The sequence below is a fragment of the Canis lupus genome, chromosome 6 (assembly GCF_003254725.2).
Source record: "Canis lupus dingo isolate Sandy chromosome 6, ASM325472v2, whole genome shotgun sequence".
Classification (NCBI taxonomy): Eukaryota; Metazoa; Chordata; class Mammalia; order Carnivora; family Canidae; genus Canis; species Canis lupus.
The window spans coordinates 43,232,138-43,250,055 of NC_064248.1; the positions used below are offsets into that span (position 1 = coordinate 43,232,138).

Below are 17,918 nucleotides of genomic sequence, written 5' to 3' on the forward strand. Positions count from 1 at the left end.
TATCTTATTATCTTATCTTGACATTAATTTCCATATCTTGTATTAGAGATCTTCATTTTAAGTGTAGCTTAAAACTCTGCAGCTTACCATTACTCAATACCTATGTTCAGTATCTTTCTTTGTCTTCCTTTTTGTTTCATACGCACACATTTAAAGTGTAGGAGTGGGAAGTGGAAGCTCAGACTGGATTCTCTCTTGCAAGGCCTCTGGGGCGGTAGAATGGCAGTAAGGCATTAAATTGTACATAGAGAAGGAGCTAAGCATTTTAGTGCTATTTTTCCCATTTGGTTTCTAAGGTGATAATGAAACTCATTGTTCCAAGAGAAGCCATTCAGCAGATTTATCATATTACTTAACCTCCATGTCACTGGATAAGAGGGAAATTCCAAAGGCTCACAAAGAAACACTGATTTAAACTCTCAGAAAACAGAGATGCCGATTTGAACATTATTGCCCAGGATAATTGGTTCAACTATTTAGTGAGTCAGACCTTTACAGACTTAATGTTTTATTTCACAGGATAGAGCAATAATCTCTGACGTCTCAGTGCCCTTGAAAACTCTTCTCTTGCAAACACACCATAGGGACTAATTTATTTTTTTTTTATGATAACAGAAAGCAGAAAAGGGTGCTTATATTCCTGTGAATGCTTTCAGTCTTTGAGATTAACTAAAGTTAAGTTTAAGAAACTAAAAAGTTTCTGCTAAGTGGCTTTGTTGTTGAATTTATTTCCTTTTATATCTGTACCAGTAGCATTTTTCTCCTTTCTGACTGTTTAGAATTTCTTATAAAAGCCTCTGGTACAGGAGGACCCATGTCTCAGAGCTGGGCATGATGTTGCTGTTGTTAACAGGATGAGGGAGGCTTTCCTGAGGAAATGAGAAACTAAAAATGAAAAGGGGTAAACTGGATTTTGGCAGTGAAATATGAGACACGTAATATTCTCTTGCTGAAGTCACATTCCTCTGGGGAAGTGAAGGTTTTTCTCTGCTTCTTAGGCCAGACATCATATTCCACTACTCCTTTTGATGATAGTTTTAGGAATAATGCAGATTAGAAGCCCAAGTTCTAGAATAGACAGTGGGTAATACAAAAGGATGGATATTTAAAAGTGGCTAAATAAAATTATGGAAGCAAATGTCCATCGACAGATAAATGGATAAAGAAGATTGTGGTGTCTATATATATACACATACCACATGTATATATACACACACAATAGAATATTACTGAGCCATAAAAAGAACAAAATCTTGCCATTTGCAACAACATAGATAGAGCTAGAGAGTATAATCCTAAGTGAAAAAAGGCAGAGAGAGACAAATATCTTATGATTTCACTCAAGTGCAATTTAAGAAACAAAACAAACAATAAAGGGGAAAAAAAGATAAACCAAGAAATAGACTCTTAACTATAGAGAACAAACTGATAGGAGGGTCGGGGATGGGTGAAATAAGTGATGGGATTAAAGAGTACACTGTTGTGATGACTACCAGGTATAAAATTGTTGAATCACTATAATTCATGTGATTCATGAACATGAACTTCATGTTCACTTTACTAGAATTAAAAATAAATAAAAGTGGCTAAATAATTGCATATGTAAATATTTTAGGGCAGCTTATTGATATATGGTTCACATACCATTAAATTTGCTCTTTTAAAAAGTGTATAGCTCAGTGGCTTTTTAATATGTTCACTGAGTTGTGTAACTATCACCACTACCTAATTTTGGAGCATTTTCATCACCACAGAAAGTAACCCCGTACCTATTAGCAGTCACTCCTTATTCCTCCTTTGCAGGCCCCCAGCAATCACCAATCTGCTTTTTGTCTCTTTGGATTTGTCTGTTCTGGACATTTCACCAAAAAATGGAATCATACAATATGTGGCCCTTTGTGTCTGGCTTTTTCACTTAGTGTGGTGTCTTCATAGTTCATCCATATTGTAGTGTGTATCAGCCCTTCATTCCTTTCATAGACCAAGTCACATTCCATTATAAGTATATATCATACTTTGTTTATCCATTCATCAGTAGATAGGCATTTGGGTTGTTTCCATTTTTTTTAAAGATTTTATTTATTCATGAGAGACAGAGAGAGGTAGAGACCTGGTAGAGGGAGAAGCAGGCTTCATGCAGGGAGCCTGATGCGGGACTCAGTCCCAGGACCCCGAGATCACAACCTGAGCCACAGGCACACGCTCAACCACTGAGCCACCCAGGTGCCCCTGGGTTGTTTCCATTTTTTGACTGTTATGAATAATGCATGTACATGTTTTTGTGTGAAGATATGTTTTCAGTTCTCTTGGGTATTACACCTAGAGGTGGAAAGACTAGGTTATATGATAACTCTGTTTACATTTTGAAAAATCGCTAGCCTGTTTTTAAAAGTGACTACATCATTTTATAATACCAACAACCATGTATGAGGGTTTTAGTTTCTCCACACCATCCCAACACTTGTTCTTTGCTGTCTTTTGGATTTTACCATCTTAGCGGGTATTTTTTAAAAAATTTTATTTATTTATTCATGAGATAGAGAGAGAGGCAGAGAGAGGGAGAAGCAGGCTCCATGCAGAGAGCCCGATGTGGGAATCAATCCCCGGACTCCAGGATCACGCCCTGGGCCAAAGGCAGGCGCTAAACCGCTGAGCCACCCAGGGATCCCCATCTTAGTGGGTATTATGTGATATCTCGTTAATTGATTTGTATTTCCCTGATGGCTAATAAATCATATTTTCTTTTGCACTTTTGTGCTATTATTATTATTATTATTATTATTATTATTAGCATTTGTACTTCTTCAGAAAAAATACCAGAATGTGTTTATACTGGGAAAACCTCCTTTTTTCCTTTGTGTCTTCTTTACTCTTCACGTTGAACACTTTGCCTCTGACACCTCTGGTCACCAAAAGTGTAGGTTCCCCACGCCCACTCCCACCCCACATTAGGCAGTTATCTGTGACATTAGCCTGAGTATCCTACAATTTAACTTAATTCTAACACTGTCTACCTGGAGAAAGTGTCAGATCCCATAGGTTTAGGGCTCATCCCACAAGACTCCTCCCCAGTTCTGATGCCAATCACAAGTAGTGGGTCCCCATATTACCCACAATTTCTGACCAACTTGGTTATAAGTTGGAGATTCCCGTGACCCTCTTCCTCATTTGATTTGATTAATTTGCTCGAGCAGCTTACAGAACCCAGGGAAATATTTACTTACGTTTTCCAGTTTTTTAGAGGATGTGATGAAGGATACAGGTAAACAGCCAGATGAAGAGATGCATAAGGTGAGGTCCGGGAGGGTCCCAAGTGTAGGAGCTTCTGTCCCTGTGGAGTTGGGGTGTGTGTTACCCTCCTGGTAGGGATGTGTTCACCAACCTGAAAGTTCTCTGAGCCCCAGACTTTGGATTTAATGGAGGCTGCCTCACATAGACATGTTCAATTATTAATTCTATTGCAAGCCTTTCTCCCTTCTCTGGAGAATTTGGAGTAGGGGACTGAGAATTCTAAGCTTCTGATCGTGGTTTGGTATATCTGATGACCAGCCTGCGTCTCCAGGAGCCCACCAACAGCCACCTCATTAGAACAAAAAAGCTCTCAGTGCTCTTATCATGTAGAAGTTTTTCCAAAAAAAGATTTTATTTATTTATTTATTTATTTATTTATTTATTTATTTATTTATTTATTCATTCATTCATTCATTCATTCATGAGAGACACAGAGAGAGGTAGAGACCAGGTAGAGGGAGAAGCAGGCTCCATGCGGGGAGCCCGATGTGGGACTTGATCCCAGGACGCCGGGATCATGACCTGAGCCAAAGGCAGAAGCTCAACCATTGAGCCACCCAGGTGCCCCTTATTACTGAGGAATTTACAAGGGTTTTAGGAGCTCTGTGTCAGGGGTGGGCTAGAGACCAGATATTTGAACAAGAGAAACTCCTAGGGCTCTTATCACTTGGGAAATTACAAAGGTTTTAGGAGCTCTTTGTCAGGAACTGGGGACAGAGACTAATGTATATGTAGGTAGGTTTTAAAAGGTAGCATGTAATTAGGGTTTCAGTAATGGGGGCCATGGACCCTCTGGAGTCCTCAGCTGTTGGTGTGGCTCATATACCTGCAAATATCAGCTTCTTGTCTGCCATGTCACTGTCTCTTAGTATCCCAAACCTGAAGTTCATGAGAGAGAAATCTGAAAGGTGCTACTTGCGACAGCTGTGGCTAGGTCGTCAGAGTATGCTGAAATGTAGACTTTTCAGTAGAAATCTGGGTGGAATGGGCAGTCTCTTCCAAATATGTGTTCTTCATATATCTTCATCTTCTCCCAGGTAAAAATCCATTTTCCTATCAGGCTTTCATCCTCATCCCTCTTTCCTCTCTTTTTCTTATCTTGACATTTATTGAGGACTTTCGTACCTGCCAATCAGTCATTTTTGCCTTACCCCAAGTCCTAGGAAGCTTCAGTATTTGAGCTGGTGATTGATCTTTTGCCTAGCTAAGACTTGCATCTGCATTTTGCTTTGGCAAGCCACTCCCTCTCAGGATTGCACCATCACTTGAAGCTTCCCCTCCTCTGAAGTCTCAAACACCTGTATCCTACCTTCTGACCCCTCTTCCAGATTTTGTGTTGTCTTGCTCTCACTGTACTTGCTTTTTGACTTACCTCTGGCTCCTTCATTTACTCCAGTTCCTCAATTTCTTGACACATTTCCTTCTGTCACTTTCTCCCATCCCTGAAGCATCCTACCACTTGCCTTCTCTACCCCGACATTTAGGCTATTAAACATTTCTAGAGAAAAATGAAACTGTTCCGATTCATACCCCTAAAATCAGCACAGCCTTTATTCTCTACCAGACATTCAGGCTGAAGCTTTATGTGTCTGTGTTCCTGGTCACCTGTGTCTTCCATTTCCCCAGTGATTATTCCAAATGGTTACCACTTTATTTCTGCCTGCCACTCTCTTAGTGACTGTCCATTCTCTGTGGCTTCAAATAGCAAGATCAGCTAGGCACAGGTGAAATCTGTTGACTCTGCTCTCATCATGTTTCTTTCAGTTCTTTGAATTTTTTAAAAGTCTTCCAACATTGGAGCCTTTCGCTTGCAGTAGTTACTGCTTAAGGGACTAAGGCCCTCCCCTCCCCTATCCTTTGTTACCCTTAGGTTTTTACCTCAGAACCACCTGCCCTCCCTAAACCAGCCTCCTTCTCCCCCCACCCCCTGCCAACTCTACAGTGGTTTTCTTTATTTGTGCAACTTGTTCTCTGCTTCATGGTTTGTACAGGTTGGAACCATGAGCTTGTTTCTGTAGCTTAGTGATTAGAAATAGAGTTTATGAATTAGAATGCCTGGGTTAAAATACTTAATTCTACTCCACTTACCAGCCTGTGACCCAGAACAAAAACTTAGCCTCTCTCTGTGTATAAGATGGAGATTGTAGAAAGTATATAGGGTTGTTTTAGGTACTAAATGAATTCACTCGCGACGTGCTTTGAACAATGTCTTGCAAATGCTCAATGAATATTAGCTATCATTTGCTATTGTTTAGTGCCTGTTTTTCCTACTATGCTAAGTTTTGAGGGCAGGGACCACTTCTGTCTTGTTGTGTTCTGCACTCAGTACCTTGTAATAGTGTGCCCTCAGAAAATACTGAAGAGTGTTGAAGAATGAGTAGAAGTTATCCTAGTGACACGGATGGGGGGAGGGACATTCTAGTAGAGGGCAAGTCCTGTGCAGACTTGGAAGCATGTGAACAGCACTTTTGGGGAATGGGTCAGACAGTGTTTTTCAGAACAGAGCACTGGTGGTCTTTTAGCTGGTGGTCTATGAGCTGTCTGGCTCATCGGAAACAGCCACGAATGTACTATAATAATGACCGATTTGTGGGATTTAAGAAAAAGAACAGCTGCAATGGTAGATAGTAATAGGGGAGAATTATTTGTTTTGAACTGTTCTAAGATTCTTATTCAGGAGAGGGAGGTGAAATAATAACTTTAGTTTTTTTATACATACGTGGCAAAATTTCAGGGTAAACCACTACAAAGATAGGAATTGAGTATATAACTTCTAAACCAGTGAGGGGGAAAAATGGAATAAAAAAAACAAGCATGAAATTCAGGCAGTTCAACAAGTAAATAAAGGAGAAAAACAAAAAAAATGAGACAAATAGCAAATAAGATGGGAAAAATAAGTGTAAGCACAATAAAGCCCCACCAAAAAGTACCCTAAATAATGTTAAGTCCTGTTTTCCTTTTACTTCCATTCTCAACTGGGCCAGGTTGAGTAAAGTTGCAATCTTTTTGGGGGAAGTGGGGTGGGAAGTTAGATGGTTATTGCCTCTGGTTGGTCAGGATATTCCCAGTTCAGTTAATACTCTGGTGGGGACAAAGACTTTCAGTATTTTCCTGGTATTGTGATGGAACGTACTCATCGAAAAATATTATTAACCTCACAGTAGCATGAAACTCTGTTTTTTAGTGATCCCTGCTTATGGTGGACTTTTAATGTATATCAAAATAAAAATTAACAGTATTTACTAAAACACAGAGATTGCCAGATGTAAGAAAAAATGAAGACCAAATCCTACAAACTAAAAGCAAGCCGAGGTAGCTAATTAATATTGGATAAAATTATAAGGTAAAAAAACATTAATGGGAAATAAAGTGTCATCACATTTAAGGTTCACCACAAAGGCATACAATTTTTAAGCTGGTTGATAGAATACCAGGGATAAATTCACAAATCCTTTGTAGTTGTGAGAAGTTTTAACAAACATCTTCCTAGACCTGTTAGATCAAGCTGAGAAAAAATTTAGTCAAGGTGGAAGGGAAATAAATAAGAAGCTTAATTTAATGGGTATACAATAGAACCTTGTACCAAAAAATTAGGAAAAAAATTTTTTTCTCATGTACATATAACTTGTACAAAAATTGATTTTATAGTAGGCCATAAAGCCAGGCTCAACACATTTCAAAGAACTGATATCACAAAGTCCATTTTCTTTGACCACATGTATTAATTTAGAAGTTAGTAACAAAAGTAAGTTCTAAAATACCATTGGTTTTAGATATGATATATACTTCTCAATAATTTTTGGGTCAAAGAGAAAATCATAGTAGACATTCAAGGATACTTTGACTTGAAAGCATATCACATATGAAAACTTTTAAGATACAGCTAAAGTGGTACTTAGGGGGAATTTTATAGCTTTAAAGCTTAGAGTAGAGAAGAATTAAGGGGTGCATGGGCTGCCAGACCAGAGCCATGAGTGAGACCAAGATCATCTACCAGCTGGATGCACAGGAGACATGGTACCTGGTGAAGCTGCTCCTGCCCACCAAGTGTCTCTCCTTGGCAGACTTCAGGGGCATCCTGTAGTGACCAAGCTTTATGTTGTTCTTCAAGTCAATGGACCACGGTTTCGGAGTGGTGAAGGAAGAGATGTGGGATGACAATGCCAAGCTGAGGTTGGTGTTGCTTGAGGGCTGCATCCAGAGCCAGTTTCCTTCTGTGCTGACAGCTCATCAGAACTGCCACTGCCCATGGAGTGCACAGGAGGCAATGGGGACTCCCGGCCCCGTCCTTCAACCTTGTGCTGGTGCGGGAAGCAAGCAAGACCTAGACAATGACACAGAGACAGATTCCTTCGTATCTTCCCAGCGTGAGGAGCAGTGGCAAGAGCTAGGGGTCTGTGATAGCTCGTGCACCTTTCTGAGCAGTGAGTTAGAGACCAGCAGCTTCTTCTCATCTTATGAGGATGACTGCGCTCACAGGTTTAGCAGCTCTATAGAGCAGGGCAGTGCCTCCCACTTCATGAGAAGACGAGGCAGCAGAAGCAGGAGGCTTCACGGCCCGAGTGGTCGTGGTCCTTCAGCAGCACCACAGACTCCACCGTGTCACTCAGCATCATCACAGTCATTCTCATGGAAGAGTACAACTTTCTAGGCATCTCCTTTGTGGACCCAAGGCGATAGAGGTGTCTGTATCAGCTCTGTCATGAAGGCTGAGGCCATGGCTGCTGATGGAGGTACAGACCTAGGAGATACGCTATTACAGGCAAACTAGAAGAGCTTTAAGAATATGCGTAATGACAACATGGTATGGGTTCTGTGGCACTGTGCACAGACTGGGGCCATCACCCTGTAGCCAAGGGGCTGGGACCCAAGCCCATGTGACTGCTTCATACTACTCAGGAGTGAGGCCATTGGGCCCACTGACCCTGCAGCCTGGGTCACTGATGCTGTAGCTTTGACCAACACCCTCCTGCCTGTGGAATGAGCCCCTAAGCTCTATCACCTCCACTGGCTCTTCTTTCACCAGCCCCATTCATGACACAGAGTGCCATAGTGACATGGCTGCCATCGTCAAAGCCATGGCCGCCTCTGAATCTGGGCTGGGGGTCGGTGGCCGCATGTGGCCCAAGATTACCATCCCCATTACTTTCATTGGCTTGGATGTGGTAGACTTGCTGTACCACAATGTGGAAGGCTTCACTGACCAGGGAGAGGCCAGAAGGTATGCCAGCAACCTTCTGAAAGCAGCTTCATCCATCACACTGTCAACAAGGTCACCTTCTCTGGGCAGTGCTCCTATATCTTTAGCGACCCCCGTGGCAACAGAACCAACGTGGCTCTCCATGATCACAATGGCTTCCATGGCACCTCTGACCAGTGCCACACGCAGGGCCATGCCTTGGTCCAAGGCTTTCCTTTACCAGTACCTGCTGCCCCTGCACCCCTATAGCCTACGCCAACTGCTTTGGTGGGGGCAGTGACAGGTGGAAGGAGAAGGACTTGAAGGCTGGGGACTTGAAGTTGGGCAGCAACAGCAACAAGTAGGACACAACCCACAGTAGCTTGTGGGGCCGCAGGAGCAGGTGCCCAGCTAGCATAGCCACTGCAGCCAGCCACCACTCCATGACCAACTTGTGCAGTCACCACATGCACCTGAGCTGCAGCCCCCCCATGGCATACCTTCTTTCAGTGGTCCCCCCATGCTGATGATGCCGCCACCACCAGTGGCCATGGAGCCTCCAGGAGCCCCTACGGGCCAAGACCTAGCCTACATGCCCCCTGAAATGACCACCAGCAGACAGTCCTTCTGCACGGCTATGGGACACCCAGTGAGTTCTTTGTGGATGTGATGTGAACGGGACCCTTCCCCCACTTACGTCTCACTCCTACCCTGGGGCCAGCTGCATCCCTCTCTCCATCTGTCCATCTTTTTTACTTTGACACCTAAGAAATAGATAAAATCAAAAGAAAAGAATGAAGGCTGAAAATTAACATGCTAATTTAAAGGGAGAAACCAAAATAATCTCAAAGAAGGTAGAAAGAAGGAGATAATGAAGCAGTGGAAATAGGATGCAGATATACAGAAATCAGATCAACAAAGCCAAACATTGGTTACTGGAAAAGACAAATTTGGGACATCTGGGTGGCTCAGCAGTTGAATATCTGCTTTTGGCTCAGGTCGTGATCCCGGGGTCCTGGGATCAAGTTGGGCTCCCCGTGGGGAGCCTGTCTCTCCCTCTACCTATGTCTCTGCCTCTTTCTCTGTGTCTCTCATGAATAAATAAATAAAAATCTTTTTCTAAAAAAAGAAAAGACAAACTTCTGGAGATATTGATGAAGAAAAAATTGAGATGGAAATAATGGATAAATGTTTGATTGCAAATAGACACATCAGAAGTTTTTCAAAGATAATGTCACAGATTTCTGCCAATAAATTTGAAAACATATGAAATAGAAGAATTTCCAGACGTATATAATTTACCAAAACTAAATCAAGAAGAAATAGCCAACAGTATCTAAACAAGCATATTACATCAATAATTAAAAATTTTCCCGTAAAAATTTTAGCCCAGATGGTCCTTATAAACTATCAAAAGACAGGTCTATAAATATATGGAGACTGTAGAAGCACAGTATCCGATCCATTCTGTTGAGGCCATGATAATCAAAACAGCAAAGGCAGACAACTAATGAAAGAAGGAAATTATAGGCCAACATCATTTATGGCACATTTGTAAATATTTTACTTTATATACATATATTTTTTAAAGATTTACTTATTTTAGAGAAAGAGAGTGTATGAGTTGGGGGAGGGACAGGGAGATAGTCCACTAAGCGTGGAGCCGGATCATGGGCTCCATCTCATGACCCATGAGATCATGACCTGAGTGCATATTAAGAGTCTGATTCCCAACTGACTTAGCCACCCAGGTACCCGTAGATATAAATATTTTAGAGAAAATATTGTGATTTAGAGAAAAACATAGTGATCTGTTAGCTATATAGATAAAAAATTAGCTGTATATAGAAAGCGTAATGTACCACAATCAGTACCTACAAAAGAGCAACGTATGGGGATCCCTGGGTGGCTCAGCGGTTTAGTGCCTGCCTTCGGCCCAGGGCACGATCCTGGAGTCCCAGGATTGAGTCCCACGTTGGGCTCCTGGTATGGAGCCTGCTCCTCCCTCTGCCTGTGTCTCTGCCTCTCTCTCTCTCTCTCTATGTCTATCATGAATAAATAAATAAAATCTTAAAAAAAAAAAGAGCAACTTAAAATATTGTGTTAGATAACTAAGTACAGAAAAGATGTACCTTTTCTCCAAATTGATAATGATACAATGCCATCAGGAAAAAAAAAAGTAATTTTTTTTTTTTTGAGAAACTTGTTAAGCTGAGTCTCAAATTACTATCAAAAAGCAAAGGCCCCAAAATAATCTAGACATTCTTGAAGAGCCATGAGAAGCAGGGGACTTCCTCATCAGATATCGAGAGTTTGTATTAAGATAATGATAGTGGTACAGGTATAGACAAGTTGAGAAATGTAACATAATATCCCAGAAACAGACCCATCCATATTTGGGACTTGTCACACAAAGAAGTAGCTTTGCAGATCACTTTGCAGAAAAGAAGAGACTATGCTGTACTTGGTGCCAGTGCATCTGGTTATCTATGTGGGCAAAAATGAAGCTGGATACCTACCTCACACCATACACAAAGATCAACCTAAACATGAAAGTTAAACTATCATACTTTTGGAGGAAGAAAAGGAAATGTCTTTACCTCAGTGTAGGGAAGAATTTATTTTTTAAAAAGACACAAAAGGCAGTAGCATAAATGAAAAGATTGATAAATTCAGCTATACTAAAATTAAAAGCATCTGTTCACAGATACCATGAACAAAGTAAAAAGACAAAGGGTTTGATAATTTATAACGAAGTATTAAAATCAACTATATAAAGAACTATACATATAAAAGAAAAAGACACTCAACCTATTTAAAAAAATGGGCAAAAGAGACAAACAGGCATTTCACACAAGGGGAAACATTTACACAAGCAAGTGAATATGATAAGGGATGTGGAGCTCCATTAGTGGTTTGAAGAGAAATGCAATCTAAATGCACAGTGAGACTATTTTATTTAAGAAGTTTGTCAGAATTTAGAATTAATTTATTCATTCAGTAAACATTGTCTCTGCCAGGCACTGTTCTAAACACTTGGGTCATCTCAGTGAACAAATCCATAAAAAATCTCTGCCTTGTGGAGGATACTCATGACTGCATGTATGGGAGGTTGAGGGGTAGGGTCAGATGATAAATAATTGCATTAGAATAGAAAATACTGATAAAAACAGAGCTATAAATATTGCAACCTAGAATAATGTTATAGACCTAGTAGTAACTAGGATCCTCATGGGAAATGTTAACACCCATGTGCTGAGACAAATTAAAGTCTGTGTAATTTCACATATGCAGACCAAAATTAAAATTGGCACTAGAGAACATGATAGTATTAATACCTGAAAATCACATTTGATTTGACTACCATCTTTATGCCAGCTTTATCTACATAAAGATTACATTAAGATACATAAAGATTCAATAATGATTGAATAAATATAAGGTTTATAGGAGACATCTAAACTTTTTTTCAGAGACAGTCATTAATTCAGCAAATAAATGAGCATCTTCTTTGTGCTAGCCACTTTAGGTCCTGGGTATGGAGAGTGAACAAAACAAGGTCCTGGCCCAGTTCAGAGTTGGACTTGGGAAAAAACTGGCCAAATAGCACACTGCCAAGAACTTGTAAAACAAGCAAAATGTTAATGGAAAATATCTAAGGCTATTATAATACATTAATGTTAAATGTTGAAGATGAGGTACTAGGATTTCTTAAGACTCAAAGGACCCAGTAACCAGGTTAGATTTTTTTTTTAAATAATAACTGCTAATTTTATTAGCTTTGAAGAAGTTGGAGAAGGAAACTGATAGAATATTTTGAGTATATTCCAAAATCACATCCAAATGTCAGAACATTAAGAAATGGCTTTGTGAGCCAATGCAAGAAAAAAATGGATCATAAATCCATTCATTACTAACTCTCAGTATTCGATCTCCCAGCTTGACTGTTTGATAGCTCATTGATTAGAGTTTGACACAGTCCCAAAAGTAGTCTTTAGTGAGAGCTCTCTGTGACTTTGGGGTTCTTCTTCATGTAAATGATTAAAGCTATCTAACAACATTAAAAGCTTGCTGCCATTTCTAACAACCTCTTATTGTGAATTGGGATCTTCTGATAAGAACGTTGAGTTGGAAAAGAAACTGTCATTTTGCAAAATGGCCAATAATGTTTTACTTTTATAAGTTTTATCTTGTTTTTTAATTAGCTTCTTTTAATTTTCAGTATTGATACTGATGGGACAATGACAATAGACTGGAATGAATGGAGGGACTATTTCTTACTAAATCCTGCTACAGACATTGAGGAAATTATCCGTTTCTGGAAACGTTCTACTGTAAGTATGCCATATGTATTACATTACACTTAGTTGTAAGCCATAGTTATTTATCACACGAGAATACTCTAAGGCTTCTGGGCCGGGGTGCCCAATTCCCAGGGCTCCTAAGCTTGTAAAGTTCTGCTTATTCTGTTAGGTGTATATTCAGAATACATTAAAAAAAAATAAACACCTTAAAACCCTGAGGCTACATAAATATTGCAAATGCAGTACCCATTTTTGTCATGTTCAATAGTTGGAGGAGTACAACAATACTCATCATACACTTTTAAAAATCTTATGAAGATGAGCTGCCTAGCTTTTATTGCATTTAAGTATTTTGCCAAGAGAAGTGTGAAAGTCATAGGTTTTTACTTTTTATAGATACTACATTGCTTAAGTAATCTCAACACCTCATGATTGCTGAGATTCTATTTCCTTGGCCATTAATGATGGCCAGAGATGACTTCTGAAATTTTTGCATATTTTATCAACTCTCTAGATTTGTCTCTGGGATAAGGTACTTATAATTATTGAAGGTTAAAACAATTTTGGCTCTTTTGTTTAGCAATTCACACCTATTTGTATTTCTCAAAACTTTCAAATTTAATGAAATTTCATTAATACTTTGCTAACATATGTTAGTATAAATGAAGGTCAGTTTATTGTGCAATCTGCTCCAGAAACCAATGGAACTCTTGGAGGGAATTTTAATTTTCCTAGTGGGCTTGTCTGCTATGTTTATTCATGGATTTCAATAAATTTTACACATAATAAATGAAGCCTAGGGTTCACATTGCTGCTAGTAACAATGCCAAACTTAAATAGAATGTTATAAAATTCTGGTGATTAATGCCTCTTCTCTGAGTATAGAATAATATACTATATTAGTAGTTCAGTTACCTAGATATATTTTCTATCTATGTCAGTTTATATTTACATAATCAGACTTTTACTATACTTTTGGAGATAGTTGTTGACAGTTGAAGCTATAATCATGTATTCATTTTTTTGATACTGAAATAAAGAAAGAGGGGGTTACTACTATAGCATAGCCTCTTACCCCTATACTCCTGCTTATAAAATCTTTTACAGCAGAATCATTTAGATAATAAAGTTGTAAACATACTATCATTCTAGAACTCCCATTTATCTGCATATTTATAATATATATTGTATTTATAATATATATTATATTTATAATCTGTGGTAATGTTTATAGAGTAGATTGGGGGAAGGATTATTTTTAAACAGTACCTCCCTGTTGGCTAAAATTTATAAAGAATCTGTTGCATAGTTTAAATGACAAGTCTGTAAAAATATTTATAAGCAATCTACATAGGAAATCAGTTTTGAGGTTTTCACATATAAAGCATTAATCTAATTTTTATTTACAGGTCTAAAGCACATAGCATGGTATAAAGAATAACATGGATAGAGTTTTGAGATAAAGGGAGTATCTTTGAAAAATTGACAAAACTCATTTCTTTCTGTAGCTAAAAAGGATTCACATCTGCCAAAAAGGCTGACCTTTCATTCTGACTTAGACCAAGAGGAGAAAAGTTACTCTTACTTAATCTATTAAGAAAGAAAGTTGTTGTAATTGTTGGTTTTGTAAATTTGTAATTACTGTTAACTTTCATTTATTGTGAACTGATTCTGCACTTCATTTAGTGTGATGAAGCTATTTAAAATCATCTACATGCTCAAATTGGAATGAGGAATGAAGGAATGAAGTTGATCTTCACTGTAAAATAACATGATTCTTCTCCAAAACAAACCTTCTGCAGTGATCTTTTTTTAATTGAAGGAGAATGGGGATCTTTTTTCCATCTTAACAGGGTATTGACATAGGAGATAGTTTAACTATTCCGGATGAATTCACGGAAGATGAAAAGAAGTCTGGACAGTGGTGGAGGCAACTTTTGGCAGGAGGTATTGCTGGTGCTGTCTCTCGAACAAGCACTGCCCCTTTGGATCGTCTGAAAGTCATGATGCAGGTGAACTTTATGATCTTGTGTTTCTCCTACATAATTCTAAAACAATGAGAAATGTAGTGCTTTGAAAAGGAAGTTTTAAAATTTCCCCATAATATTCTTTCATCCCTTAAAAAAAAAAAAAGGTGTAAAATCTCTATTTTATTGCTCTTAGCCTTGATTCTGGTCCATATGTGTATTTCACCAAAGCTTAAATTGTGGGTACAAGTGTGTGATGGACTTTTAATCTCTGGCATTCCATGACTTTTCAAATGTTTAGTGAGGAAAAAAATCTACCCATTATTATAGGAAATGATAATATTTTCCTTTTGTTTTATATACATTCTCAAAAGTGAGATATTTCTAAAGTTTTGACCCTTGAAACATGGATGTAATTTTTAAAGTGTTTCTAAAGATGAGGTGAGCAAAAAAGATCTGGATTTATAGACTAGCTTTGCTATTTACTAGCAATGTGGTCTGATCTGAGTGGAGAGAGAGAAAGGAAAGGAATTGCTATTCATTTGGTCCTCATTATGGTAACCCATTTAGTCCACATAGCAGTGGTATTTTATCCTCACATTATTGGTGGAGAACCTGAGGCTCAGATAAGTAATTGGCTTTTCCTTTACAACAAATTAGATGAGGAATACTGTATCTTTGTAGAGCTTGTAGTTCTCACACTGCATGAAACTCCTGAGATCTCATTTTCCTTTATCCTAGAGTGGGATTAAGAATAGCTAACAAGGCTGATTGTAAGAATTAAATGATAAAGCATGTGCAAATGCCTAATACACTGGAACACCCTACTGGAATATAGTAGTTGCTTAGAAAATAGTTTTAAAAGTTGTGTTGTGTCATACCTATGGTCCATACTTTTTTAGTACTTATCCTTAGTTTACATATAATATAAAAAGATTTCTGACAATATTTTAAGCTAACAACCATTCAGAATGTACCTAAATCTCAAAATACATGTAGGGTAAAAATAGTCCTTTAAAGAAAAAGGAGAAGGAATCAGTGCTTGTGTTTTTCTTTAAGGATGATAGTAAGTTGACTTTGAGCTTGAATAAGCATTCCTCTTTTCCTTTATCATATTTTATTGTGAAGCTTACTTAAAAGAAAATGGGTATCTCTGGACTTTATTTCTTGAAAGTTCTGTGCGGTGAATGAGTGGGGTTTTTCAAAACAACCTTCAGGTTCAATAATTCAGTAAGACTCTTAAAGCACACTCTTGGTTGTGGCTTATTACAGGGCAAAGATACAGATTAAAATCAGCCAAAGAAAGCATATAAGGACAAGTCCTGTAAAGTATGAAATGCAGGGCTTTTGTTGTCTAATCCCTGTAAAGTTACGATGTGCTCCTTTCCTGGCATTGATGTGTGACAATATGCACAGTGTTGCAAGCCAGCCAAGAAAGTTCACCCAAGTCTTTATTGTGGATCAACCACGTATTGCCCACATGGCTGACCTTCAATCGTCAGCCTCTTACATCTTGTTTTTCTATTTTTTACAGTAGTCACTTATTTTGTGTAAGCCAAAACAATAAGAAGAGCTGATTTCTTTACTTGTTTTGGCTTGTTAGACTTACTGATTTTTTATATAGAGGCCGTTATAAGGTGTAGTGTATTTAAACAGCGATCACTTCTGTTATTTAAACCAAGTATTGACGGGGCGAGGCATTCATGTCTTCATGAATTTATTGCCTAGAGAGGCTTTGAATTAATCCATAGAAGGTATAATTTTTACTTTTCTTGCCAGGCTATGTGCATTCCAGAGTCTACGGCTCTGATATACATAATACAAAATTGTTTTCAGGCCTCTTTATATTTCATCTTGGTATTACTTCTTAAGGGGGAAAGATAGTATATTACCTGCAGTATATTTTAAAAAGTTTTCTTAAAGTGAACTTGTTTGCATTCCAAGGGATGTCCTATAGCCTAATACATAATTTGGTTCATGTTATCTTATGAATGTTGTTCATAATAATTTTAATTTAGATTATGTTCTTTCTGTCTTCTTTCCCATGCTGAGGATACGGGGGTTTTTTGTTTGTTTGTTTTTTAGTTTTAGATTTAGATTTAGAGTCAGGCCTCTAAAATGGCCTCTAATAATTGTTCCTATCATTATACATTATCTGAACTTTCTATATTCTATTTTTAAATACATCTTCTTACAGTAATAAATAGTATTAAAATAAAGAGGGTGGATTGTACAGTTACTTTAGAAATAGTAGCAGTAACATGCCATCAATGTTTCATATCATTTTGCTTTTATTTTTAGGTCCATGGTTCAAAATCAGGCAAAATGAACATATATGGTGGCTTTCGACAGATGGTGAAAGAAGGAGGTATCCGCTCCCTTTGGAGAGGAAACGGTACAAATGTCATTAAAATTGCTCCTGAGACAGCTATTAAGTTCTGGGTGTATGAACAGGTAATTGTCACTTGTGGAGTTAATAAACTGATTCAGTGTGGGGCACCTGGGTGGCTCAGTGGTTGAGTGTCTGCCTTTGGCTCAGGGTGTGATCCTGGAATCTGGGATCAAGTCCTACATCAAGCTCCCCACAGGAGAGTCATTCTGCCTATGTCTCTGCCTCTCTCTCTTTCTCTCTCTCTCTGTCTCTCATGAATAAATAAATCTTTAAAAAAAAAACTGATTCAGTAGCAATGAACACATAGTTCTTTTGGGGTTCTTGTTTTACTATATAATAATTTTCCACTTATAGTCCAGGAGGAATTTCTCTGACAGGAGATTAGACTACATAAATTCAGATTTCTAATGAACAAATTTTAGAATTCTCAATTTCAAATTATTTATTTTAAAAAGACTTCTGTATTCTTTTCATAGCAACTCTTAAAAGAAATACAGGATTTTTGCTTACTCATTTTGAATGAGTTGAACTGAATTTAGAATGAAAGCTCCATGAGGGCAGGGGCTTGGCTACTTCTCCACTGTAGCACTTGGAACCTGGCGTTGTGATAAGTGCTCTGTGAGTGTTTGTTGAAGCAAATGTCAGATAGGGGTGAACATCCTATGAAGACTTGACTCACTCAGGTTGGCGAATGACAGATAGTGGCAAACATTCTCCAAGAAACCTTCTTCATTGTTACAGGTCTTTTTGTTGTCCTCTGTTGAACACTGTCACACTGGATGATC

General features: G+C 38.4%; 1 protein-coding gene and 1 pseudogene across 1 annotated transcript in view; both read left to right on the top strand.

Annotated features, from left to right (window-relative positions):
* The window catches only part of LOC112640746 (calcium-binding mitochondrial carrier protein SCaMC-1), a 48,253-nt gene that overhangs the window by 15,787 nt on the left and 14,548 nt on the right, over positions 1–17,918 (top strand). The window contains exons 4-6 of the mRNA XM_025417447.3: positions 12,693–12,804; positions 14,628–14,786; positions 17,043–17,195. Coding sequence (XP_025273232.1) covers positions 12,693–12,804; positions 14,628–14,786; positions 17,043–17,195 — 424 coding nt within the window. The remainder of the gene's footprint in view (positions 1–12,692; positions 12,805–14,627; positions 14,787–17,042; positions 17,196–17,918) is intronic.
* On the top strand, positions 6–11,485 carry LOC125755297 (segment polarity protein dishevelled homolog DVL-3-like; annotated as a pseudogene).